This window comes from Dunckerocampus dactyliophorus, chromosome 18 (assembly GCF_027744805.1).
Source record: "Dunckerocampus dactyliophorus isolate RoL2022-P2 chromosome 18, RoL_Ddac_1.1, whole genome shotgun sequence".
In the NCBI taxonomy this organism is placed as follows: Eukaryota; Metazoa; Chordata; class Actinopteri; order Syngnathiformes; family Syngnathidae; genus Dunckerocampus; species Dunckerocampus dactyliophorus.
In genome coordinates this window covers 592,819-617,209 of record NC_072836.1, presented here as the reverse complement: position 1 = coordinate 617,209, position 24,391 = coordinate 592,819, and the positions used below count along the sequence as shown (strand labels likewise).

The window sequence follows — 24,391 nt, the reverse complement described above, 5'->3', positions numbered from 1 at the left end:
TGTTGTTTTTTTAGTTTTCTTGTGGAATGGTATTTTTTGAATGTATTCCTGTGATATACAGTATTTGTACAGTATGTATCATATACTGTACTCTGTACTGCAAACGGTACTTTTTAATAGCTGAGGAGCAAAGACGCCCTGGAAATGGTCCGTGGGTACCTTGGAATGAAACATGATAAGGTTATTTTACAATAAAACAAAGCAAAATATACTGTAGATGTATAAAAAATGATCAAGCATACAGAAAAAGTGAAGGACGTGGGGACCACTTTGATACAATTTTACATTAAAGATGCTAAAAGTACGTCAATGTAGTGTTTACTGTAAGTTCAAGACGCTAAAAGTACGTCAATATCCTGTTTATTGTACATTACAGATGGAACAATATGATGTTTAATACGTGACAAAGTCACAAGTTAGTCAATGTATTTGTTGTTTTGCTGAGCTGGTAAACAAAACAAACATACCGGCTGATGTATCCGCTTTCCTGGGAGCAGCGTTATGACATCACGTGACCTTCTACGTCATCACGCTTGGCTTTAAAAAGAGCTTGGCGTGAGCTTCAGCGGGAATAGTGAAGACAGTGAATGCTAACAAGTTGAAGCTACTACACGCATCCTGGTAAGTCTTTCATAGATTTTGTGTCAGTGAGAGAGTTATTTATCCTTTAAGTCGCTGAAAGATTTGTTGTTGCGTGCTGTTGATTAAATACCACTAACTACTACGTTGTCTCCACGTGAAGACAGAGAACCCGGAAATAATTGTTTTTTTTTTAATTATTAAGTGAATACACAGTGGCCAGTATGGACAAAATAAGACATGTCAAAGGGACAGGGAAGTTTTTCTACACCAACGTGACGTCAAGTCCTGTTGCACGGGTGTCCTATGTGCGGCCTGTGGGACAATTGTGTTTTTTGTTGGCCTACATCACAACATTATCAAGGATGATTATTATGGCCACGCTGAAAAACATTTCACAATTAAGAGGAAAAAAAGTAGTTTGTCTTAAAAATAAAAACTTAAAAAAAAAACCCAAAACATAGCAGTCCATTTTGTTATATATTTTTCTAAAATGTAATTTAAAAAACGTAAATGTGTATCTATCCATTTTATTGTATAATTTTTTATATTTTTCTAAATTGAATATAAAAAAAAAACTTTAAAACTTTATCTTCAAGTCTCTTACATGCAGTCCATCATTTTATTATGTACTTTTCTAAATGAAATAAAACATAAAAATAATGTATCTATTTTCAACTCCAATACATAACAGTCCCTCATTTTTTAGCTATATTTTAAAATATTTCTCAAAATGAAATAAAAACATGAAAAAAGTATCTGGACATATGTGTGAAATAATGATTGTGTGGATGAATCGGGATGATTGAATGAGTAGAATGAAAGCTGGTGGTGTTGAATGAACGTGAATCAGATTTCATATTCAAATGCTGCTGACATGTGAGCAAATATGACAACATTATTGGACATGAATGTTATCATGTGACCAGTGGCATCTGATCTGGGGGGGTCGTGTTTTGATGACGCCCTAAGAACATAGTGATTTACTTCTTCATGTAGAAAAGATCTCGAGTGTATACGGTATACTTTTTATTATTCCATTGTCATTGTAGACTAGTAGAGCTCTTCCAAGGCCATCGTTGTAAAGAAAAAGCTGCAAGGACATCTGAGTGGTTCCACAAGTCCAAGCAGCGAGTGAAGCGTGGCCATGCAGGGCGTGAGAAGGTACGTGACAGAAGGTGTGGTCCAGATGAGCATCCTGCTAAGCTTGTGTGCTCTGAGCGCGGACGCGGCGTTGAAGTCGTACCTGCCCACCTCCTGGCACCACGTGCTTCTGGGTCCAACCTCAGGCCCGACCCAGATGCACACCCACCATCTTTGCAAGCGGCTGGCGCTGAAGAAGAGTGCCCACCTCGATGGCTTCTTCACAGCTGGGAGGCTTCTTCTGGGTTGGGTACCATCACTGGACACGTCACAGGTGAACACGCCTCCCCTCCCTGCGCGTCAGTCACGTAGTAGTCACGTAGTGCTCACGTAGTAGTCACGTAGTGCTCACGTAGTAGTCACGTAGTAGTCACGTAGTGCTCACATAGTAGTCACGTAGTGCTCATGTAGTGCTCACGTAGTAGTCACGTAGTAGTCACGTAGTGCTCACATAGTAGTCACGTAGTGCTCACGTAGTAGTCACATAGTAGTCACGTAGTGCTCACATAGTAGTCACGTAGTGCTCACATAGTAGTCACATAGTAGTCACGTAGTAGTCACGTAGTGCTCACATAGTAGTCACGTAGTGCTCACGTAGTGCTCACGTAGTAGTCACGTAGTAGTCACGTAGTAGTCACATAGTAGTCACGTAGTCACGTAGTGCTCACGTAGTGCTCACGTAGTAGTCACGTAGTGCTCATGTAGTGCTCACGTAGTAGTCACGTAGTGCTCACATAGTAGTCACGTAGTGCTCACGTAGTAGTCACGTAGTGCTCACGTAGTAGTCACATAGTAGTCACGTAGTGCTCACGTAGTGCTCACGTAGTAGTCACGTAGTAGTCACGTAGTGCTCACGTAGTAGTCACGTAGTGCTCACGTAGTAGTCACGTAGTGCTCATGTAGTGCTCACGTAGTAGTCACGTAGTGCTCACATAGTAGTCACGTAGTGCTCACGTAGTGCTCACATAGTAGTCACGTAGTGCTCATGTAGTGCTCACGTAGTAGTCACGTAGTGCTCACATAGTAGTCACGTAGTGCTCACGTAGTAGTCACATAGTAGTCACGTAGTGCTCACGTAGTAGTCACGTAGTGCTCACATAGTAGTCACGTAGTAGTCACGTAGTGCTCACATAGTAGTCACATAGTAGTCACGTAGTAGTCACGTAGTAGTCATGCAGTAGTCACATAGTGCTCACATAGTAGTCACGTAGTAGTCACGTAGTAGTCACGTAGTGCTCACATAGTAGTCACGTAGTGCTCATGTAGTGCTCACGTAGTAGTCGCGTAGTAGTCACGTAGTGCTCACATAGTAGTCACGTAGTGCTCATGTAGTGCTCACGTAGTAGTCACATAGTAGTCACGTAGTAGTCACGTAGTAGTCACGTAGTGCTCACATAGTAGTCACATAGTAGTCACGTAGTAGTCATGCAGTAGTCACATAGTGCTCACATAGTAGTCACGTAGTAGTCACGTAGTAGTCACATAGTAGTCACGTAGTGCTCACATAGTGGTCACGTAGTAGTCATAGTAGTCACGTAGTGCTCACATAGTAGTCATGTAGTACTCACATAGTGCTCACATAGTAGTCACGTAGTGCTCACGTAGTGCTCACGTAGTAGTCACGTAGTAGTCACGTAGTAGTCACGTAGTGCTCACGTAGTAGTCACGTAGTGCTCACGTAGTAGTCACGTAGTGCTCACATAGTAGTCACGTAGTGCTCACGTAGTAGTCACGTAGTGCTCACGTAGTAGTCACGTAGTGCTCACGTAGTAGTCACGTAGTAGTCACGTAGTAGTCACGTAGTAGTCACGTAGTGCTCACATAGTAGTCACGTAGTGCTCACGTAGTAGTCACATAGTAGTCACGTAGTGCTCACATAGTAGTCACGTAGTGCTCACGTAGTAGTCACGTAGTAGTCACGTAGTAGTCACGTAGTGCTCACATAGTAGTCACGTAGTAGTCATGCAGTAGTCACGTAGTAGTCACGTAGTAGTCACGTAGTAGTCACGTAGTGCTCACGTAGTGCTCACGTAGTGCTCACGTAGTAGTCGCGTAGTAGTCACGTAGTGCTCACATAGTAGTCACGTAGTGCTCATGTAGTGCTCACGTAGTAGTCACGTAGTAGTCACGTAGTAGTCACGTAGTGCTCACATAGTAGTCACATAGTAGTCACGTAGTAGTCATGCAGTAGTCATGCAGTAGTCACATAGTGCTCACATAGTAGTCACGTAGTAGTCACGTAGTGCTCACATAGTAGTCACGTAGTGCTCATGTAGTGCTCACGTAGTAGTCACATAGTAGTCACGTAGTAGTCACGTAGTAGTCACGTAGTGCTCACGTAGTAGTCACATAGTAGTCACGTAGTAGTCACGTAGTAGTCACGTAGTGCTCACGTAGTAGTCACGTAGTAGTCATGTAGTAGTCACATAGTGCTCACGTAGTAGTCACGTAGTGCTCACATAATAGTCACGTAGTAGTCACGTAGTAGTCACGTAGTACTCGCGTAGTAGTCACGTAGTAGTCACGTAGTGCTCACATAGTAGTCACGTAGTGCTCACATAGTAGTCACGTAGTAGTCACGTAGTGCTCACGTAGTAGTCACGTAGTGCTCACATAGTAGTCACTTAGTAGTCACGTAGTAGTCACATAGTAGTCACGTAGTAGTCACATAGTAGTCACGTAGTAGTCATGTAGTAGTCACATAGTGCTCACGTAGTAGTCACGTAGTAGTCACGTAGTGCTCACGTAGTAGTCACGTAGTAGTCACGTAGTAGTCATGTAGTACTCGTGTAGTAGTCACGTAGTAGTCACGTAGTACTCGCGTAGTAGTCACGTAGTAGTCACGTAGTGCTCACATAGTAGTCACGTAGTAGTCACGTAGTGCTCACGTAGTAGTCACGTAGTGCTCACATAGTAGTCACGTAGTGCTCACATAGTAGTCACTTAGTAGTCACGTAGTAGTCACATAGTAGTCACGTAGTAGTCACATAGTAGTCACGTAGTAGTCATGTAGTAGTCACATAGTGCTCACGTAGTAGTCACGTAGTAGTCACGTAGTGCTCACGTAGTAGTCACGTAGTAGTCACGTAGTGCTCACGTAGTAGTCACGTAGTAGTCATGTAGTAGTCACATAGTGCTCACGTAGTAGTCACGTAGTGCTCACATAATAGTCACGTAGTAGTCACGTAGTAGTCACGTAGTACTCGCGTAGTAGTCACGTAGTAGTCACGTAGTGCTCACATAGTAGTCACGTAGTGGTCACATAGTAGTCACGTAGTAGTCATGCAGTAGTCACATAGTGCTCACATAGTAGTCACGTAGTAGTCACGTAGTAGTCACGTAGTGCTCACATAGTAGTCACATAGTAGTCACGTAGTAGTCATGCAATAGTCACATAGTGCTCACATAGTAGTCACGTAGTAGTCACGTAGTGCTCACATAGTAGTCACGTAGTGCTCACGTAGTGCTCACGTAGTAGTCGCGTAGTAGTCACGTAGTGCTCACATAGTAGTCACGTAGTGCTCATGTAGTGCTCACGTAGTAGTCACATAGTAGTCACGTAGTAGTCACGTAGTAGTCACGTAGTAGTCACGTAGTAGTCACGTAGTGCTCACGTAGTAGTCACGTAGTAGTCACGTAGTGCTCACATAGTAGTCACATAGTAGTCACGTAGTAGTCATGCAGTAGTCACATAGTGCTCACATAGTAGTCACGTAGTAGTCACGTAGTGCTCACATAGTAGTCACGTAGTGCTCACGTAGTGCTCACGTAGTGCTCACGTAGTGCTCACGTAGTAGTCACGTAGTAGTCACGTAGTGCTCACGTAGTAGTCGCGTAGTAGTCACGTAGTGCTCACATAGTAGTCACGTAGTGCTCATGTAGTGCTCACGTAGTAGTCACATAGTAGTCACGTAGTAGTCACGTAGTGCTCACGTAGTAGTCACGTAGTAGTCATGTAGTAGTCACATAGTGCTCACGTAGTAGTCACGTAGTAGTCACGTAGTGCTCACATAGTAGTCACATAGTAGTCACGTAGTAGTCATGCAGTAGTCACATAGTGCTCACATAGTAGTCACGTAGTAGTCACGTAGTGCTCACATAGTAGTCACGTAGTGCTCACGTAGTGCTCACGTAGTGCTCACGTAGTAGTCACGTAGTAGTCACGTAGTAGTCACGTAGTAGTCACGTAGTGCTCACGTAGTAGTCACGTAGTGCTCACATAGTAGTCACATAGTAGTCACGTAGTAGTCACATAGTAGTCACGTAGTAGTCATGTAGTAGTCACATAGTAGTCACGTAGTAGTCATGTAGTAGTCACATAGTGCTCACGTAGTAGTCACGTAGTAGTCACGTAGTGCTCACATAGTAGTCACGTAGTAGTCACGTAGTAGTCATGTAGTACTCGCGTAGTAGTCACGTAGTACTCGCGTAGTAGTCACGTAGTAGTCACGTAGTGCTCACATAGTCACGTAGTGCTCACATAGTAGTCACGTAGTAGTCACGTAGTAGTCATGCAGTAGTCACATAGTGCTCACATAGTAGTCACGTAGTAGTCACGTAGTGCTCACGTAGTAGTCACGTAGTGCTCACGTAGTAGTCACATAGTGCTCACGTAGTAGTCACGTAGTACTCGCGTAGTAGTCACGTTGTAGTCACGTAGTGCTCACATAGTAGTCACGTAGTGCTCACATAGTAGTCACGTAGTAGTCACGTAGTGCTCACGTAGTAGTCACGTAGTGCTCACATAGTAGTCACATAGTAGTCACGTAGTAGTCACATAGTAGTCACGTAGTAGTCATGCAGTAGTCACATAGTGCTCACATAGTAGTCACGTAGTGCTCACGTAGTAGTCACATAGTAGTCACGTAGTGCTCACATAGTAGTCACGTAGTAGTCACGTAGTGCTCACGTAGTAGTCACGTAGTGCTCACGTAGTAGTCACGTAGTGCTCACATAGTAGTCACGTAGTAGTCACATAGTAGTCACGTAGTAGTCATGCAGTAGTCACATAGTGCTCACGTAGTAGTCACGTAGTAGTCACGTAGTGCTCACGTAGTAGTCACATAGTGCTCACGTAGTAGTCACGTAGTACTCGCGTAGTAGTCACGTTGTAGTCACGTAGTGCTCACATAGTAGTCACGTAGTGCTCACATAGTAGTCACGTAGTAGTCACGTAGTGCTCACGTAGTAGTCACGTAGTGCTCACATAGTAGTCACGTAGTAGTCACATAGTAGTCATGCAGTAGTCACATAGTGCTCACATAGTAGTCACGTAGTAGTCACGTAGTAGTCACGTAGTGCTCACATAGTAGTCACGTAGTGCTCACGTAGTGCTCACGTAGTGCTCACATAGTAGTCACATAGTAGTCACATAGTAGTCACGTAGTAGTCACGTAGTAGTCACGTAGTGCTCACGTAGTAGTCATGTAGTAGTCACATAGTGCTCACGTAGTAGTCACGTAGTAGTCACGTAGTGCTCACATAGTAGTCACGTAGTAGTCACGTAGTACTCGCGTAGTAGTCACATAGTGCTCACGTAGTAGTCACATAGTAGTCACGTAGTGCTCACGTAGTAGTCACATAGTGCTCACGTAGTAGTCACGTAGTGCTCACATAGTAGTCACGTAGTAGTCACGTAGTACTCGCGTAGTAGTCACATAGTGCTCACGTAGTAGTCACGTAGTAGTCACGTAGTGCTCACGTAGTAGTCACATAGTGCTCACGTAGTAGTCACATAGTGCTCACGTAGTAGTCACGTAGTAGTCACGTAGTAGTCATGTAGTACTCGCGTAGTAGTCACGTAGTAGTCACGTAGTACTCGCGTAGTAGTCACATAGTGCTCACGTAGTAGTCACGTAGTAGTCACGTAGTAGTCACGTAGTAGTCATGTAGTACTCGCGTAGTAGTCACGTAGTAGTCACGTAGTACTCGCGTAGTAGTCACATAGTGCTCACGTAGTAGTCACGTAGTAGTCACGTAGTGCTCACGTAGTAGTCACATAGTGCTCACGTAGTAGTCACGTAGTACTCGCGTAGTAGTCACGTTGTAGTCACGTAGTGCTCACATAGTAGTCACGTAGTGCTCACATAGTAGTCACGTAGTAGTCACGTAGTGCTCACGTAGTAGTCACGTAGTGCTCACGTAGTAGTCACGTAGTGCTCACATAGTAGTCACGTAGTAGTCACATAGTAGTCACGTAGTAGTCATGCAGTAGTCACATAGTGCTCACATAGTAGTCACGTAGTAGTCACGTAGTAGTCACGTAGTGCTCACATAGTAGTCACGTAGTGCTCACGTAGTGCTCACGTAGTAGTCACATAGTAGTCACATAGTAGTCACGTAGTAGTCACGTAGTAGTCACGTAGTGCTCACGTAGTAGTCATGTAGTAGTCACGTAGTGCTCACGTAGTAGTCACGTAGTAGTCACGTAGTGCTCACGTAGTAGTCACGTAGTAGTCACGTAGTAGTCACGTAGTAGTCATGTAGTACTCGCGTAGTAGTCACATAGTGCTCACGTAGTAGTCATGTAGTACTCGCGTAGTAGTCACGTAGTAGTCACGTAGTACTCGCGTAGTAGTCACATAGTGCTCACGTAGTAGTCACATAGTAGTCACGTAGTGCTCACGTAGTAGTCACATAGTGCTCACGTAGTAGTCACGTAGTACTCGCGTAGTAGTCACGTTGTAGTCACGTAGTGCTCACATAGTAGTCACGTAGTGCTCACATAGTAGTCACGTAGTAGTCACGTAGTAGTCATGTAGTACTCGCGTAGTAGTCACATAGTGCTCACGTAGTAGTCACGTAGTAGTCACGTAGTGCTCACGTAGTAGTCACGTAGTAGTCATGTAGTAGTCACATAGTGCTCACGTAGTAGTCACGTAGTAGTCACGTAGTAGTCATGTAGTACTCGCGTAGTAGTCACGTAGTAGTCACGTAGTAGTCATGTAGTACTCGTGTAGTAGTCACATAGTGCTCACGTAGTAGTCACGTAGTAGTCACGTAGTGCTCACGTAGTAGTCACGTAGTAGTCATGTAGTAGTCACATAGTGCTCACGTAGTAGTCACGTAGTAGTCACGTAGTAGTCATGTAGTACTCGCGTAGTAGTCACGTAGTAGTCACGTAGTACTCGCGTAGTAGTCACATAGTGCTCACGTAGTAGTCACGTAGTAGTCACGTAGTGCTCACGTAGTAGTCACATAGTGCTCACGTAGTAGTCACGTAGTACTCGCGTAGTAGTCATGTTGTAGTCACGTAGTGCTCACATAGTAGTCACGTAGTAGTCACGTAGTGCTCACGTAGTAGTCACGTAGTGCTCACATAGTAGTCACGTAGTAGTCACGTAGTAGTCACGTAGTAGTCACGTAGTAGTCACGTAGTAGTCATGCAGTAGTCACATAGTAGTCACGTAGTAGTCACGTAGTGCTCACATAGTAGTCACGTAGTGCTCACGTAGTGCTCACGTAGTAGTCACATAGTAGTCACGTAGTAGTCACGTAGTGCTCACGTAGTAGTCACGTAGTAGTCATGTAGTAGTCACATAGTGCTCACGTAGTAGTCACGTAGTGCTCACATAGTAGTCACGTAGTAGTCACGTAGTAGTCATGTAGTACTCGCGTAGTAGTCACGTAGTAGTCACGTAGTACTCGTGTAGTAGTCACGTAGTAGTCACGTAGTGCTCACGTAGTAGTCACATAGTGCTCACGTAGTAGTCACGTAGTACTCGCGTAGTAGTCACGTAGTGCTCACGTAGTAGTCACATAGTGCTCACGTAGTGCTCACGTAGTGCTCACGTAGTGCTCACGTAGTAGTCACATAGTGCTCACGTAGTAGTCACGTAGTGCTCACGTAGTGCTCACGTAGTAGTCACGTAGTGCTCACGTCGTAGTCACATAGTAGTCATGTAGTAGTCACGTAGTAGTCACGTAGTGCTCACGTAGTAGTCACATAGTGCTCACGTAGTAGTCACGTAGTGCTCACGTAGTGCTCACGTAGTAGTCACGTAGTAGTCACGTAGTGCTCACGTAGTAGTCACATAGTGCTCACGTAGTAGTCACATAGTAGTCACGTAGTGCTCACGTAGTAGTCACGTAGTGCTCACGTAGTAGTCACGTAGTAGTCACGTAGTGCTCACGTAGTAGTCACATAGTGCTCACGTAGTAGTCACGTAGTAGTCACGTAGTGCTCACGTAGTAGTCACGTAGTAGTCACGTAGTGCTCACGTAGTAGTCACATAGTAGTCATGTAGTGCTCACGTAGTAGTCACATAGTAGTCATGTAGTAGTCACATAGTGCTCATGTAGTACTCGCGTAGTAGTCACGTAAATATTCCTAACCTCTTCCACGTTCTTCATGTGGAGATACACACACGGCTTGGCCAGCAAGAACCAGGATCAGAACCACAACAGTGGAGAGATGCTACAGACGTACACGCCCACGCAGGCTCCTCATTGGACGACACCACAGCTGCTCCTGAGGAAGACGAGGATGAGCAAGAGGTACTCACACACCTTAGCTTAGCTTCTTCCATCCAATCAATCGCTTGCTCGTTGATTGATGCTCACATGTACGTAAATAAATAAATAAACCTGTTGTAGTAGGAGTAGTAGTAAAAGAAGTAGTAATAGTAAAAATGGTGGTAGTAGGAAAGGTAGTAGTAATAGTAAAATAAAAGTAGTAGTAGTTGGAGTAATAGTAATAGTAAAACTGGTGGTGGTAGTAGTAGTAGTAGTAGTAGTAGTATATACATATGTATAAATACAGTATTAGTAGTGGTAAACAGGTTACGTACTGCATGTATAAATGCAGTATTTAGTGGTAAATGGATAAAGCTGTGTATAAATGTTGCATGGTGCTAAATAGAAAGCATGTATTTGTTGCTGTGAGAGGCTGGTGTATGTGTTAGTACATACAGTACAGTATTTCTAGGATTGCTTGTCCTGCTGACGCCTTGGCTTGTTTTGAAACTTGATGACTGGACTTGATGGCGTCCTGACACATTCACATTCACAGCAGCCAGCCAGCCAGCCAGCCGGTGTCGCAACCGCCTGTTTACTGCAAGAGCCATGCAAAGCAATGCACACAAACAAACTTCATGTCTTCTACCTACGAAAGCATCGTATTACTTGTACTCTAGTGTACTGTGAAAATATTCCATAATAATCCTCAACCTCTAAAGCAGGGCATCACCTCCATTGAGGGTCACACAGTAAAACATGAAAACATACAACTCTGTCACATTTTCTAAATATACATATGCTAAGTGATATGTTTCATAATACACTGCTAAAGAAAATTAAAGGAACACTTGGAAAACACATCAGATATAAACTGGGGCAAAAATGATGTTGAATATGTTTCCTGATAATAAGATGGTGATGTATTAGTAACAAAATGATGCCACATCATTTGATAGAAATGAAAATGATCACCCTATAGAGGGGGGAAATCAAATACACCCCAAAAATGAAAGTGAAAAAATGATGCAGCAGACTGGTCCATTTAGCTAAAATGTCATTGTAGCAACTCAAAATGATTCTCAGTAGTTTGTGTGGCCCCCACGTGCTTGTACGCATGCCTGACAACGTGGGGGCATGCTCCTAATGAGACTACGGATGGTGTCCTGGGGGATCTCCTCCCAGATCTGGACCAGGGCATCACTGCGGTACCTGGACGCATGGAGGAGATTCCAGGAGACAGGTAGTTACTCCAGGAGAGCTGGACAGGGCCGTAGAAGGTCCTTCAACCCTCAGCAGGATCGGTATCTGCTCCTTTGTGCAAGGAGGAACAGGATGAGCACTGCCAGAGCCCTACAAAATGACCTCCAGCTGGCCACTGGTGTGAATGTTTCTGACCAAACAATCAGAAACAGGCTCCATGAGGGTGGCCTGAGGGCCCGACATCCTGTAGTGGGCCCTGTGCTCACTGCCCAGCACCGTAGAGCTCCATTGGCATTTGCCATAGACCACCAGAATTGGCAACTACACCACGGGTGCCCTGTGCTCTTCCCTGATGAGAGCAAGTTCAACCTGAGCACATGTGACAGACGTGAAAGGGTCTGGAGATGCCGTGGAGAACGTTATGCTGCCTGCAACATCATTCAGCATGACCGGTTTGGTGGTGGGTCAGTGATGGTCTGGGGAGGCATATCCCTGGAAGGACGCACAGACCTCTACAGGTTAGATAACGGCACCCTGACTGCTATTAGGTATCGGGATGAAATCCTTGGACCCATTGTCAGAACCTACGCTGGTGCAGTGGGACCTGGGTTCCTCCTGGTCCACGACAATGCCCGACCTCATGTGGCTAGTGTATGCAGGTAGTTCCTGGAGGATGAAGGAATTGATACCATTGACTGGCCCCCACGTTCACCTGACCTAAACCCAATAGAACACCTCTGGGACATTATGTTTAGGTCCATTGTCCATTGTTACTAATACATCACCTACTTATTATCAGGAAACATATTCAACATCATTTTCCCCCAGTTTAGATGTGTGATGTGTTTTCCAAGTGTTCCTTTAATATTTTTGAGCAGTGTATATATACATGTACATATGCTAAGTGATATTTTATACATGTACATATGCTGAGAAGTGATATTTTATAAATGTACGTATGCTAATATTACGAGTTTATTCTTGTTAAAATCTTTTGCTGTTTTCCCAATTCCTTCTATTTTTTCTTAGTTTTGCAAATAGTTTTTCTTGTAATATGATGACTTTATTTCTGTAATATTACAACTTTACTCTTTTGTTTGTCATATTATGACTAAACTTTTTTTCTTTAATATTTCACCTTTAAGCTACTAAAATGCCTTTTTTATTCTCATAAAATTACAAATTTTTTGTGTTTTTTTTCCTTTCATATTTTGGCTTTATTCTTGTAAAATGCAGTGGGTTCATGTGCAGTTCAGGTTAGATTAGGGGGGTGTAAATAGGTCCAGTCCAAGCTTTGGAAAGGTGTCATCATGCTGCTGCTTCTGGCCAACGTGTTCCGTTTCTTCCCACTTTCAAGTAGAAACCACAATAGATTCCAGTCTGTCTGTCGTGTGCTTGGATGTGCTTTGTAACAAAGTAGGTTTGGATCTTGCCTTGGCGGGGGTTTGGGAGCCGGACGCTTGGCTGATGCTTGCTTGCAGATGCAAGCCGTGATGAACGTGCTGTCGCACGCCACTACGCCGCTAGCTCGCTAGTCTTAGACGGGCGGGCATGTGGAGCACATCGTTCCTGCAAACTTTTGAAAAGACCATGGACGGCCGAGGGCGAGCCGTGACCGTCAATCAGTAAGATGAATGCAGTGCTTCTGTGTGTAAAAACCGTATGTGTGCTTGCAGATTGCACCTTTGGTGGCTTTGTTGAATGATGCCATTCAAACCTGTCAGGTTTGAAGCAACCTTGCAGTTGGGTCCTTGTGTTGTTCTGCCACTGCGTCACAATCTTATGCAAGTCCACTTCTGCACAGTCCACTTCTGTTCCCTCGTTTATTGCAGAGGACAGGTTCCCAAAATAGCCCGCAATAAGAGAAATCCGCAAAGTAGCCAACTTAATTTGTTTCCAACGATTGTGTTTTAATGCAGTAAAAGCCCTCACCATCCACTTGATACACTTCTCTCACGTTTGTCTCGTTTAAACACTCTCAAGAAAGTTCACACCTTCATTTGAATTGTGATGATCACCCTACTGGGTAGGACCCAAGAAGTTATGAAGTGACTCGCACGTATTTCACTCCTGACTGTGCCTCTGTCACCCCACCCACTCCCAAAAACATAATCAATCCATCTTTGTTTTTTCTATCATGTTCGTGGTGCAAGTGGACTAATTAGAAGCCATCTTTTCTTGGTTTCATAAATTATTTGAAGTTTTTTCGCCAGTGAAAAAACACACACAAGCATTTGGTAGGAAGATACGTTTGGATGCTAGTTCTCCGTTCGCTGAATCCACCGCTGCACTCTGCTTATGCTTGTTTACATTGAAACATCGCTGCATGTTCTGCTTTATTCCACTCACGCATGCATGCCACACGTAAGCCACACGTATGACGTTTCCGTGCGTTGTGTGTTTGTACGTTACCTAGTCAAGTCTGGGTGGATGAGACATCCGCATGCTAACAAGTCACTAATAAAATAACCCCAATATATTGCACATATCAAGTATGGTTATTGAGCGTTTATGTTGATAGATTTACACTAACTACCACAGCACGTGCTGCAAAAATGTGCCAAAGGAGGAAGTGTCCTAGGTCTCGCACGTGCAGAGCAGAATGCGTTTGCATTGCGTGATGCATAGTCACACAGAACTGCAACACTCAACTTCCCACAATCCAGTTCTTCTTAAAGGGCCAGGCTCAGCCTGCGTTCCACCTGAAAAAAATAACAAAAAAGAAATCTGCGAGTCCGCGATAGGTGAACCGTGATGAACCGAGGGAACACTATTTTATGTTTTGCCTAAACTACGTTTCCGTGTGCTTCCAACATTCAGGCGTCCTCCTCCTTTCAAGAGTGTCTGAAGCTGTTGGAGGAAACGTTTCCTTTCACAAAAGACCAGCAGGTGGCGCCACAGCCTCATCAATCAAAGCCTTCTTGGTTCCTTGATCGCCCAGCCATCTTATCTTCTGTCTTTTTATCCCCCAGTTGTGCAATGATGGTGGAAGAGGGGTAAACCTGGAGCAACAGCCCCCAGCTAGAGAGCTTTTGTTGTCCCCCATGATGCCCACCTGTAACTCCTCCTTGGAAGCGGAGCTGCAATGGCAGGATGTGCTGGCTGTCATCCAACCTGATGACAACCTGGTGATTGCTGCCTTGATGACCGACGTGTTCGCTGCTGATCACATTTGTTTTGGCCCCGTTTTTATGCCGAATGCCCTTCCTGACGCGACCGCCCAGTTTATCTGTGCTCGGGAGCGGTGCTGGCCAGATGACGCCATCCTCTAATTTGCATATGATGCAACACACTGTAGGAAACAAGCATGATCTCGTAGTAATTACGTTTGTTGCAACTACAAATGAACTCGATTCTTGCTTTGTTCAAAATAAAATAACTCATTTGATCTCAGCCAGCGCCTCTCAAAGTTCTCCCATCACACGTTGGCTATTGAACTTTTGAAAATGAGCACAACTCAAGTCCACATTGGAACGTGGATGAGTCGACCTTCATCTTCATCTTCCTTTTCTCATGGCTGTCAAGGTTGACACGCAGCCCACCTGGCAACATTTCATTAGCAATTTGTTGCTAAAGGTTGCATGAAAACCAAAACTGAGTCCATTTTTAATCCACCCCAAAAATATTGCTCAACCGAATTGTAGAGGTTGACGTTCTAGAAGCATTTACAATATCAGACATTCAATTCCAAATGTCTTTTCTCTCTAGGATGAAATGGATGAGCCACCAGTGCTGCCCCCAAACTCCAACCATGTGAGAGCAAAGAATCCAAAGGAGATGCACCTGCAACATAAACAAGGTCATGACAAGCAGTGGCCGTTCTTCCCAGGGCTCCTTTTTTCACCAGGAAACGACTTCATCACCTCCACGTTCGCCATGCACGAGTTTACATCAACTTTCATTTACCAGGATAGTTGGAAATTTAGGAGAAAGGAAAGAAAGTTGGAATTTTAAGTACAAAAATAGTGAATTTATGAGAAAAAAGTTAATTTGTCGTAAATTGAGATTTACAAGAAAAAAGTCGTAAATGTACAAGTCACATGGAGGAGAATAGTCGTGAACTTCCCAGGAAAAAGCTAATATGTTGAAAAAGCATTCATTTGAGAAGAAAAAGAATATATATTTTTGGTAATTAAATAAGTGTATATAAATAGATGTTTTGTTTTCTTGTAGGTTTGGAACGCCCACCTACCCATTTCAGAGCAGAATGTCCACGGCTTCCACTCACCTGCATCGCGGATCTCGATGACTGCGGCTCAGCTTTTAGAGCAGAGGAAATCTCATTTGAAATGTTCACACAAAGAACTTCCCCCAACGCTGGTCTGACTGAAGAACCTTCAGAAGGCGTCCGTGTGGGACTAAACGCCATGAAGAGTACCGTCAGCACACATCTGCTCACAGAACATCTTGAAAAGTGGCAAAGTTCACCGTCTTTGTGGTGCTGGGAACACGATGGTAACATTCCAGGTCAGACTCCCAGCTCAGAGAGACATTTCATCAACCAGGACATTCTCTGCTCTCCCTCAAATGGCTTTCTTGGTGAAGATGAGGATGAGGATGTTCTCCCCAGCCCATTAGGTGACATCCTTCAGGATGCTGCCATCATGGAGCAGATGACCTTGTTTGCCATGGCTATGGAGGAAACCTTCAGTCCTGAGATGGCGGCTGGGGTAGAAAATACCTCCCTTGGCCAGGAAGCAGGTCACTTAGGGCACGGTTCAGCCGTGAGGAAGGAGGGAGGTGATGCAGCAGCAAAGGAACAGGGGGAACCCAAGAATGATCTCCAAGGTCATTTTTTCCCTACCAATCCTACTATGAAAGAGTTGTAAATGATTAGCTATAAAAACACCTTCATACGTACCTTTAATGCCTGAATGATGTTCATTCCAAGAAATCTGGTGCCCAAACAACCTAAAAGAAAGTTGCAAGTGCCAAAACCATGGATAAAAATGGTGACACACAAGCTGTGGTAGCTACTGTATCTTCTGTAAACACAATAACAGCACCGCATTAGCATTAGCATTAGCAGGTTGATAGAACCTGATAATACCCGAGCTTGAACTTTTCTTTTCCTCTTCTTCCCAGACTCTGACAATGAAGCAGACTCAGATTCTGGACTTTCTCTGGACTTCAGCCATGGCCTTTCTTCTCCATCTACATCAGAATCATCTTATTCTTCCTCCTCTGGTGCTTCCACTGTGAGAAGTCCCTCCTCCGAGGACAGGGAGGAAGAAGACGAGTTATTGGCATCACGTATGGAAGTCGGGGTGACTATAAAACAGGAAGATCTGCAAGTGGAGGAGATGGGAGAGGAACACTTTCTTCCCGTCTCTTGGGATCACCAGTGTTTTAGTAGCTTGTCATGGCTGGAGAACATCCTCCACGATCATTCGTACAACAAGCCCTGGTCCAGGACGCCCTCCCCTTTCATGTCCAGCATGACCACCAAACACACGTCTCCACAACACAGCAGCGACAGGACTTCCAAGCGCTCCTCTTTCAGACACGCGTCTGAAACGGGGATTAGGAACCGGGATGAGAAGCGTGCACAAACCCAGAAGATACCTTTCTCAAACGAGCTCATTGTTCATTTGCCAGTGGAGGAGTTCAATGAGCTTTTGGAAAATTACAGACTCAGCAAGGAGCAGCTCGCCCTGGTCAAGGACATCAGACGGCGTGGAAAGAACAAGATCGCTGCCCAGAACTGCCGCAGGAGGAAAATGGATACGTTGCTTGGTCTCGAGGAAGAGGTGTCACGATTGAGGCGCCATCGTTTAAGGTTGCGGAGGGAAAATCAAGAAGCTCTGAGGAAGCTCCGGGAAAGCAAGCGTCACCTCACAGTGTTGTACCACAGCGTCTTTTCCAGGCTGAAGGACGAGGAGGGAAGGCCCCTTGATGCTACGCAGCACGTGCTGTCTTTCCAGCCAAACGGCGTTCGAGTAGCAGCACGACAACAGGAGGCGGGGCTGGCAACGGCGAGTAAAACCACCAGCAGGAAACAAAGGAACAAAAAGAAATGAAAATGCCAAATTATGTGATATGTTTTCGTGAGAAGGGATCAGTAGGACACGCTTTTCTGGATTTTCAATTTTTTTGTGAAGAAATTGTCTGGCAGATGTCAAAGTCCAGAGCTGGACCTCCGCTCATCAAGCAGGAAAGTATTCCATCTTGTAGCACACCACACTTGGCTAGTGAGTGCACAGAGTGCTGCTGCACAGCTCTGCCCCGCCTCTCCCCACTTCATTCATTCACCTATGGAACCAACACACATGCACAGAGTGAACCCTCTTGTCATCCAACACACATGCACGTTGTCAATAGAGCCAGCCTGGCAAAATTATAGAGTTCTTTTTTTAATTTATCCATTATTTTCTATGCTGCTTCTCCTCATTAGGGTCGTGGGGGTATGCTGGAGCCTATCCAGTGTGCCGTTGATTGATTTATTATCATGGCAGGTCTAAAAGCTAGCTATTAGCTTTGTTAGCATTTCCACTTTGTTGCCAGTCTGTCTGTGGCTTAAAAATAGTTTAAAAAGCAAAAACCACAAGCGGGTGTAAAATGCCAAGCATTTAATGTCCATTGGGTTTTTTCTAGTTGCTTTATCCATCTTTTGGGTGTGTCTAATGTACGGCAAAACAAAACAACATATGCATAGTTAGGAAAATTAAAAACTTTATTGCTGAAAACCTTCCCATGTAGACACTGCAAAGACATGCAACACAACAGATGCCAGCTCAGTGACTGCAGAAAAGCTTTGAGACGAGACAAAAGCAGTCAGGATGGACTACTGAGACGTAATACTGATATACAAACACTAGCAAATCATAATTGGGGAAAAAGTGAATCAGTTCAGAGTGAACAGTCCAAATGCTGGAACTTTTAAAAACACCTTTTTAGCATTCCTGCTTGCTGTTACACTTGTCCACGGTCCCTATTTCACTGGGATATGCTCATGTCCCGTATGGTATGTACACTGACAACTCTACCACAAACACACGGGTGCACAACAACCCCCCAATGACATTTTGAATGCAGTACAGTATGTTGTTTGAGTCATCGTGATGTTTATTGGAGCTTTATCAAGCAGCAAAGCAAACAAAGCAGTGAGATGCAAACATTTGCATGCATTCATCAGTGGAACCCGTTTACCTCGGACACGCCCAACACCGGCTGCTAACCATTGATGGCTCTTTTACTTGACTTTTGCCAGACTGAGAATGTTGACGTTAGGCCCGTCCCTCTTACACCAGCTACAGTATAAAACGGGCAAACGTGACGTTCTGATTTTCGACGTAGACCGGCCACACAGGTTCTTTGTAATGTCTAACAATCGCTTATGTTTTTTAGATTGCAATACAAGCTTACACACAGCATACGTCTAACTCATCTGTACGGCCAACGTGCGTTTTGCTGGTGTCAGATTTGGGCAAATTGTCCCTTTTTTTGTACGTCACACTCCTCCCCAGGTCGTGCATCCCACATATGTAATTAGTGTGTTGGGATATTTCATACATCCTCCATACGTGTGGCGATCTTATCCTTCACGGTCACCACAACCATGTGCTCCATGAATGAACAAAACCCAAGATGGTATGTCTGGTTTTGTTGACGTTTGTATTTAGATTCTTGTGTTTTCATGATCTAAACACAGCTGCTGTGTTCATTTCGTATCCTATCCATGCTTTTATTGTGAAGCTTAGTTTGCCCGAAATGGGACATCCTGTGTGTAACTTGACAGTCGGGTTGTTTGGGTTTTTTACTAATAAATATTAAGACCGACCAGGTCTTAATACATAAGCGGGAGCCACTGTAAACAACCTCACATGACCCACTTTGTGTGTTGCGATGGTTCAGCATTAAGTGGATCGCCAATTCAATGACCTTTTTATTCACAATCTTGCCAAAAAGACATACCGAGTCAATAAGTCGTGGGTGTCCAAAGTGGGTCCCTGGGGCCTTTAAAAAAACAAACAAAAAAAAACTGGCCCTTGGCCTACTGTAAAATGCGAATATATTGATTATTAATGATGATTAGCTCTGTCAGCTAGAAGACAAAGCTAAGGTGGTGTTCAGCTACATTGGATGAAATAAATCCTCCACTTTTATGGACGCTGGAAAGAGTTTGGACAGCCCTGCAGCGAGTGAATCGTACGTACATTCCACAGCTTGGCTACTTTAGCATGCGCTCTAGTCCCCCCCCCCCCCCCCATTTTGACACTTATTTGTATTTTCTACAGTGGCTTCAAAAGGCCTCTAAGTATTATTTGAGCCCAGTATCATAAAAACAAAAGAGTTGAAAGGCTGAGTATAAAAGACAATATCAATCACACACAGATGAAATTACAAATGTTCAACCTGTTCTACTTACGCAAAACTGCACCAAATGTTGGAAAAGAAAGTGAATCCGAAGGAGGTACCCTTGGGCAAGGTACTGAGCCCCCCATGGGTCGTCGTTAGGTGCCAAAGCGTGACTTCTATACAAGTGAAATGCTGTTTACGCTTTCATCACGTGAACCAGCAGCAGAATAAATCAAGTGTAATCTTTACCAACGTGCAAGTATGTTTGTTTACTTTGCTGTAGCTGGGAATATTCAGCATCAGCACACCCGACTGCTGTCAAAGACGTTGGGACACCGAGAGGACTTACATTCATCTTCAAAAAACGTTTTTATTAGATGAAACCATTAACACGGGGCCTCTGCAGCCTTTCCCCCCCTAAACAACTACTGGAAATTAAACAAGCTAAAAATCTTCTACAGGATGGGAAATAAGTATCCCCCACCCCCACCCCACCCCCAGTTTGGTTGTGTGTCCATCAAACACACAAAATGAGCCCTGTCGCTTTAAGAAGAACTTCTGATCGCATAAATCTCATAAAAGACACTCTTCCGTTCAAACCTCCCCCCCACCAAGGGCAAGACCCGAAACACCACAGCAGACCAGCACCAGACTGGAATGGACTACAGGCTGATAGAATCACTCAAACATGCAAAACAGAACAGTTTTGTATTAGGAGTTTTTTTTAAAACAAACATATGACAATTCTGGACTGTTTAGGGCTTTTGGGGTGGGGGGGTATGAAATACTTATTTCCCCGACTGCATGTTGAGAACCCAGCAGGTAAATATGATTGTGTTTACAGCACAGTACACAGTAGAGTGATGCTTCAATGCATGATGTGACAAACAACATGAGCTTTACGTTAAGGTTAAGTCATAAAAACTGTCTGGAATGACACCCCCCCCCCACACACACACAGATGAATACACATTTGAGACATTGTTACTGAGGACATCACGGCCAAAGCGCCTGATGATGCCAATCTACCACTAGATGGTGAGAAACAACGCAGGGCAGAGGAACACACGCTCAGCTTCAACTTGGACTCCTGCAGCCAATGTGAAAAAATTGCAAAAATACATTTTCACACACACGACTCATGTCATGAGCTGAGCTTAGCACAAACGTCTGCGTGTACTCCACAGCACCCCACGCTCAACCACGTTGGAAATGTAAATCAATTGAAGTTTGCTTAGTGAGCACACCTTTAACAAAAATCATTTTTGGTCATATTAAAAAATAGGAGTATCTTTTGATAAACGCATCCTCACAGAACAGGAAACCAAACGCTGGACGTCTAGCAGCGACGGTAGCAGTGAAACACCTCATGCCTCCTGCTGCTACAGTGGCTGCTAGAGGGGACTAACCTCTAACATCTACTGCCTGGACCACGTCTCTAGTCTTTCTTCTCCTCCTCCTTCTTCTCCTCTTCTTCTGTGGGATAGGAGTGCCAGGTGAGTCGCTCCTCGTAGAAAGAGATGACCACCTGGGGACAAATGACGTTGGCTTCTTTGGCAGGGACGAGGTCGGCCTCGTCGGAGTTCTTCCTGTTAATTGAAGAGAAAAGAGGAGGTGAGAGAGTGAGTCCACCATTGTGTCATCTCCACATTTGTTCCACTGCAACACCTGAGTAGCTGATCAATAAGGTGACTGTCAAATCACTTTCATGACATCAAGGCTAGAAATGCAAAGCTCCTCCTGGCTGATCCCAGGCCAGTTGAGTCTCTCCAACATGTCCTGGGTCTTCCCCTACAGTACCCTGAACCCCTCCCCAGGGAGGCATCCTGACCAGATGCCCAAGCCACCTCACCTGGCTGCTCAATGTGGAGGAGCAGCAGATGACAGTGCTTCTCATCTCTCAGGGACAGCCCAGCCACCCTTCAGAGAAAACCCATCGAGTTAAGACTTGGAGGTGCCGATTGTCATCCCAGCAGCTTCACACTGGCGCGAATCGATGCAGTGAGAGCTGAAGCTCACAGCCTGATGAAGCCAACAGGACCACATCTTCTGCAAAAAGCAGAGACCCAATCCTGCGGCCAGCAAACCGGATCTCAGGAATGCCCTGGCTGTGCCAAGATTAAACCCCCTGAAGGCTTGTCCTCTCCACAACCCCTGACTAGACCTCACCAGGAATGACAAGTGTGATTCCACAATGGTTGGAACACATCCTCCAGTCCCCCTTCTTAAAAAGGTGGGCCACCACCCGGGTCTGCCAATCCAGAGGCATCAGCCCTGATGTTCACGTGATGCACAGGGTCGTGTCAGCCAAGACACAGCATCTGGGGCTTTAAGGAACTCCAGGTGGATCTCATCCACCCTGGGGCCCTGCCACCGAGGATCTTTTTGACCACCTCAACAACCTCATCCCCAAGCCCACCATGGAGTCCCCAGGCACCGCTTCCTCATTGGAAGACGTGTGGCTGGGATTGGGGAGGTCTGCCAATGATTCTTTCCACTGACCCACAACATCTCCAGTCGAGGTCACGGTGTTGACAGTGTACTGCTTTCCCCTCCTGAAGGCAAACCGTGGTCCACAATCTCTTCAAAGCTGTCTGGAAGTTCTACATGGCTCTAAGCCGGGGGCCAACCCACCCTTGACCTTGGCAAGGTGGTGGTTCCAGAGCCCTTGCATGCGTTGACGTTAGTCGAACTACAGCTGCTGGACTTTTATCAACTGCAAAGAAAGTCTCACCATTTCATCAGGAACATGAGTTCACCACTGGAGTCTGTTGCACCAATAATTCTTTCTGGTTGCAGGCCTCTTCTAAAGCCTCTGACCTTCTCACCCTGGAGACGATAGAAGCAACAAAGACTTTTACCGTTGCGCTTCACACAGGAAGCAACCATGAAAAACTACGAGGAGTGAATAACTAATTAGAACGACATTAGAAATAATCACTGGTCAATGAGTGTCTTACATCCTCCTTCTTCCTCTTGCTCGCTTTCTCCTCAGGTGTTCCTGCAGCCTCAGCTGCTTTCCTCTTGCCCTCCTTCTTTTTCTCCTCCTTCTCTCTGTACTTTTGCATGAACTCTGCAATAAGGTCGGGGCAGTCCAAATTCTCCTCTGGCTCCCACGTGTTGTCCTCACTGGGCAAACCAAACACGGATTTAGTTACAATCGTCTTTCATGCAAAGTGAAGGCATTTGGGAAATATCCGCGTGCTGTACAAGTGTGCCTTTCAAAGAACACAACAGTTTCTTCTGCATATATTCATCTTTCTACAACCATTACTCACTTTGAGAAGCCCTTCCATTTCAGCAAAAACTCCGCTTTGCCCTTCACCACTCTACGGTCCAACACCTTTTCTACCACATACTCCTCCTCTTCCTCCTCCTCCTGCGATGCTGTTGCTTCTGTAGCTGGTGCAGGCGCTTCAGGAACGACAGGCTGCTGCTGCTGCTCCTCCTCCTCCTCATTGCCCTTTTTCACTGCGACAGCCGCCAGCTTGACGTGAAGAGGAAAAGCCTACAGCGGTACAAATAAACAAGACAACAGTTTTAGTTAGCATCTTTCAACATATCAACATTTACAGCTTATAGGGGGGGGGGGCATAGCCAACTGAAGAGAAACTTATATGTTATATTATATTACACTACACTTGTTGCTCTCTTTTGTCCCTTTTGAGTGTTTTTCCTGGTATACCATCATCCCTCACGGTTTCACTCTGTCTTTCAAAAATATAATCAATCACGCTGTTTTGTGGTTGAATACGGCCAATTTGTAGTATTCAACCCTGGCCCCTAGGTGTCAGTATTGTTACTGTAATGTTTGGTGAGACAGCAGGCTTTTATTGCTGGTTGGAATGATCACAACAACTCCTAATAAAAATCCAGATTAAAAACACAGGCTACCCACCCCAACCTGAAACTCAACAGAACCCCTGACAACATTTCCTGTCTGCCCCTCACTCATCTCACCCAGAGAACACGTTTATAGTAACGCACGTCTTGTTGATGGCCCTTTTTCCTTTATGGCTACTATATTAGGTAATACGAGTGTGAAGGTGACTACAGGGGTGTAACTTCATGTCTAGGGCTCTAATAATGTTTAAAACCCTATAAACAGCGATAAACGAGGTATTACTATAATTTTTGTCTACAATGTGCCCTGGGCCAATAAAAAAACAACCATGTGACGCACACGACCTCTGGGTCACACTTTGGACACCCCTGCTTTTAAAGCTCATTGTCAGGGTTGAGCGCATGAAGTGACACCAGCTGTGTCAGCAACCTACAACTCTCGTAGACCATTGGGCTCGTTAGCTTCCTTCGCTGTGAGCAAACAGTAGTAATTAAAGAGAGATGGGGAGTGTTGTTGCAGCTAAAACTACCCTGACGTCACACACCCAAAACAATTGTAGCCTGTTACACCTGTGCCTGTTAGGCACTCAGTAATAATTCAATCAATAACAATCAATGCAAACAGTCATTGTAAAATCTACTTGTAATACATATTTATGCACTAAGCTAACAAGTTAATAAAACATTATCCTATGCCACAATTATTCAAGTGTATTGTAGCTGTAGCCTGTTAGCTTGCTACAATTATTCAAGGGTATTGTAGCCTGTTAGCTTGCTGCAATTATTAAACTGTATTGTAGCCTGTTAGCTTGCTGCAATTATTTGTTATTTGTAACAATTATTGCATTGTATAGTATTGTATTATTGTATG

At 44.8% G+C, this 24,391-nt stretch overlaps 2 protein-coding genes across 2 annotated transcripts in view; one reads left to right on the top strand and one right to left on the bottom strand.

The window, feature by feature from the left end:
- Positions 1–149: 149 nt before the first annotated feature.
- Positions 150–24,267, top strand: LOC129170774 (endoplasmic reticulum membrane sensor NFE2L1-like). The gene is made up of 8 exons (XM_054758754.1): positions 150–621; positions 1,632–1,996; positions 10,081–10,218; positions 14,200–14,268; positions 14,352–14,507; positions 15,088–15,178; positions 15,553–16,167; positions 16,465–24,267. Exons 2-8 carry the CDS (start codon positions 1,727–1,729, stop codon positions 17,397–17,399), a joined length of 2,274 nt encoding a protein of 757 aa, XP_054614729.1. The 5' UTR covers positions 150–621; positions 1,632–1,726; the 3' UTR covers positions 17,400–24,267.
- The window catches only part of LOC129171402 (chromobox protein homolog 1-like), a 37,914-nt gene continuing 32,750 nt past the window's right edge, over positions 19,228–24,391 (bottom strand). The window contains exons 2-5 of the mRNA XM_054760019.1: positions 22,956–23,185; positions 22,638–22,806; positions 22,412–22,506; positions 19,228–21,266 (exon numbers count right to left, since the gene is read on the bottom strand). Coding sequence (XP_054615994.1) covers positions 21,116–21,266; positions 22,412–22,506; positions 22,638–22,806; positions 22,956–23,185 — 645 coding nt within the window. The 3' untranslated portion in view covers positions 19,228–21,115. The remainder of the gene's footprint in view (positions 21,267–22,411; positions 22,507–22,637; positions 22,807–22,955; positions 23,186–24,391) is intronic.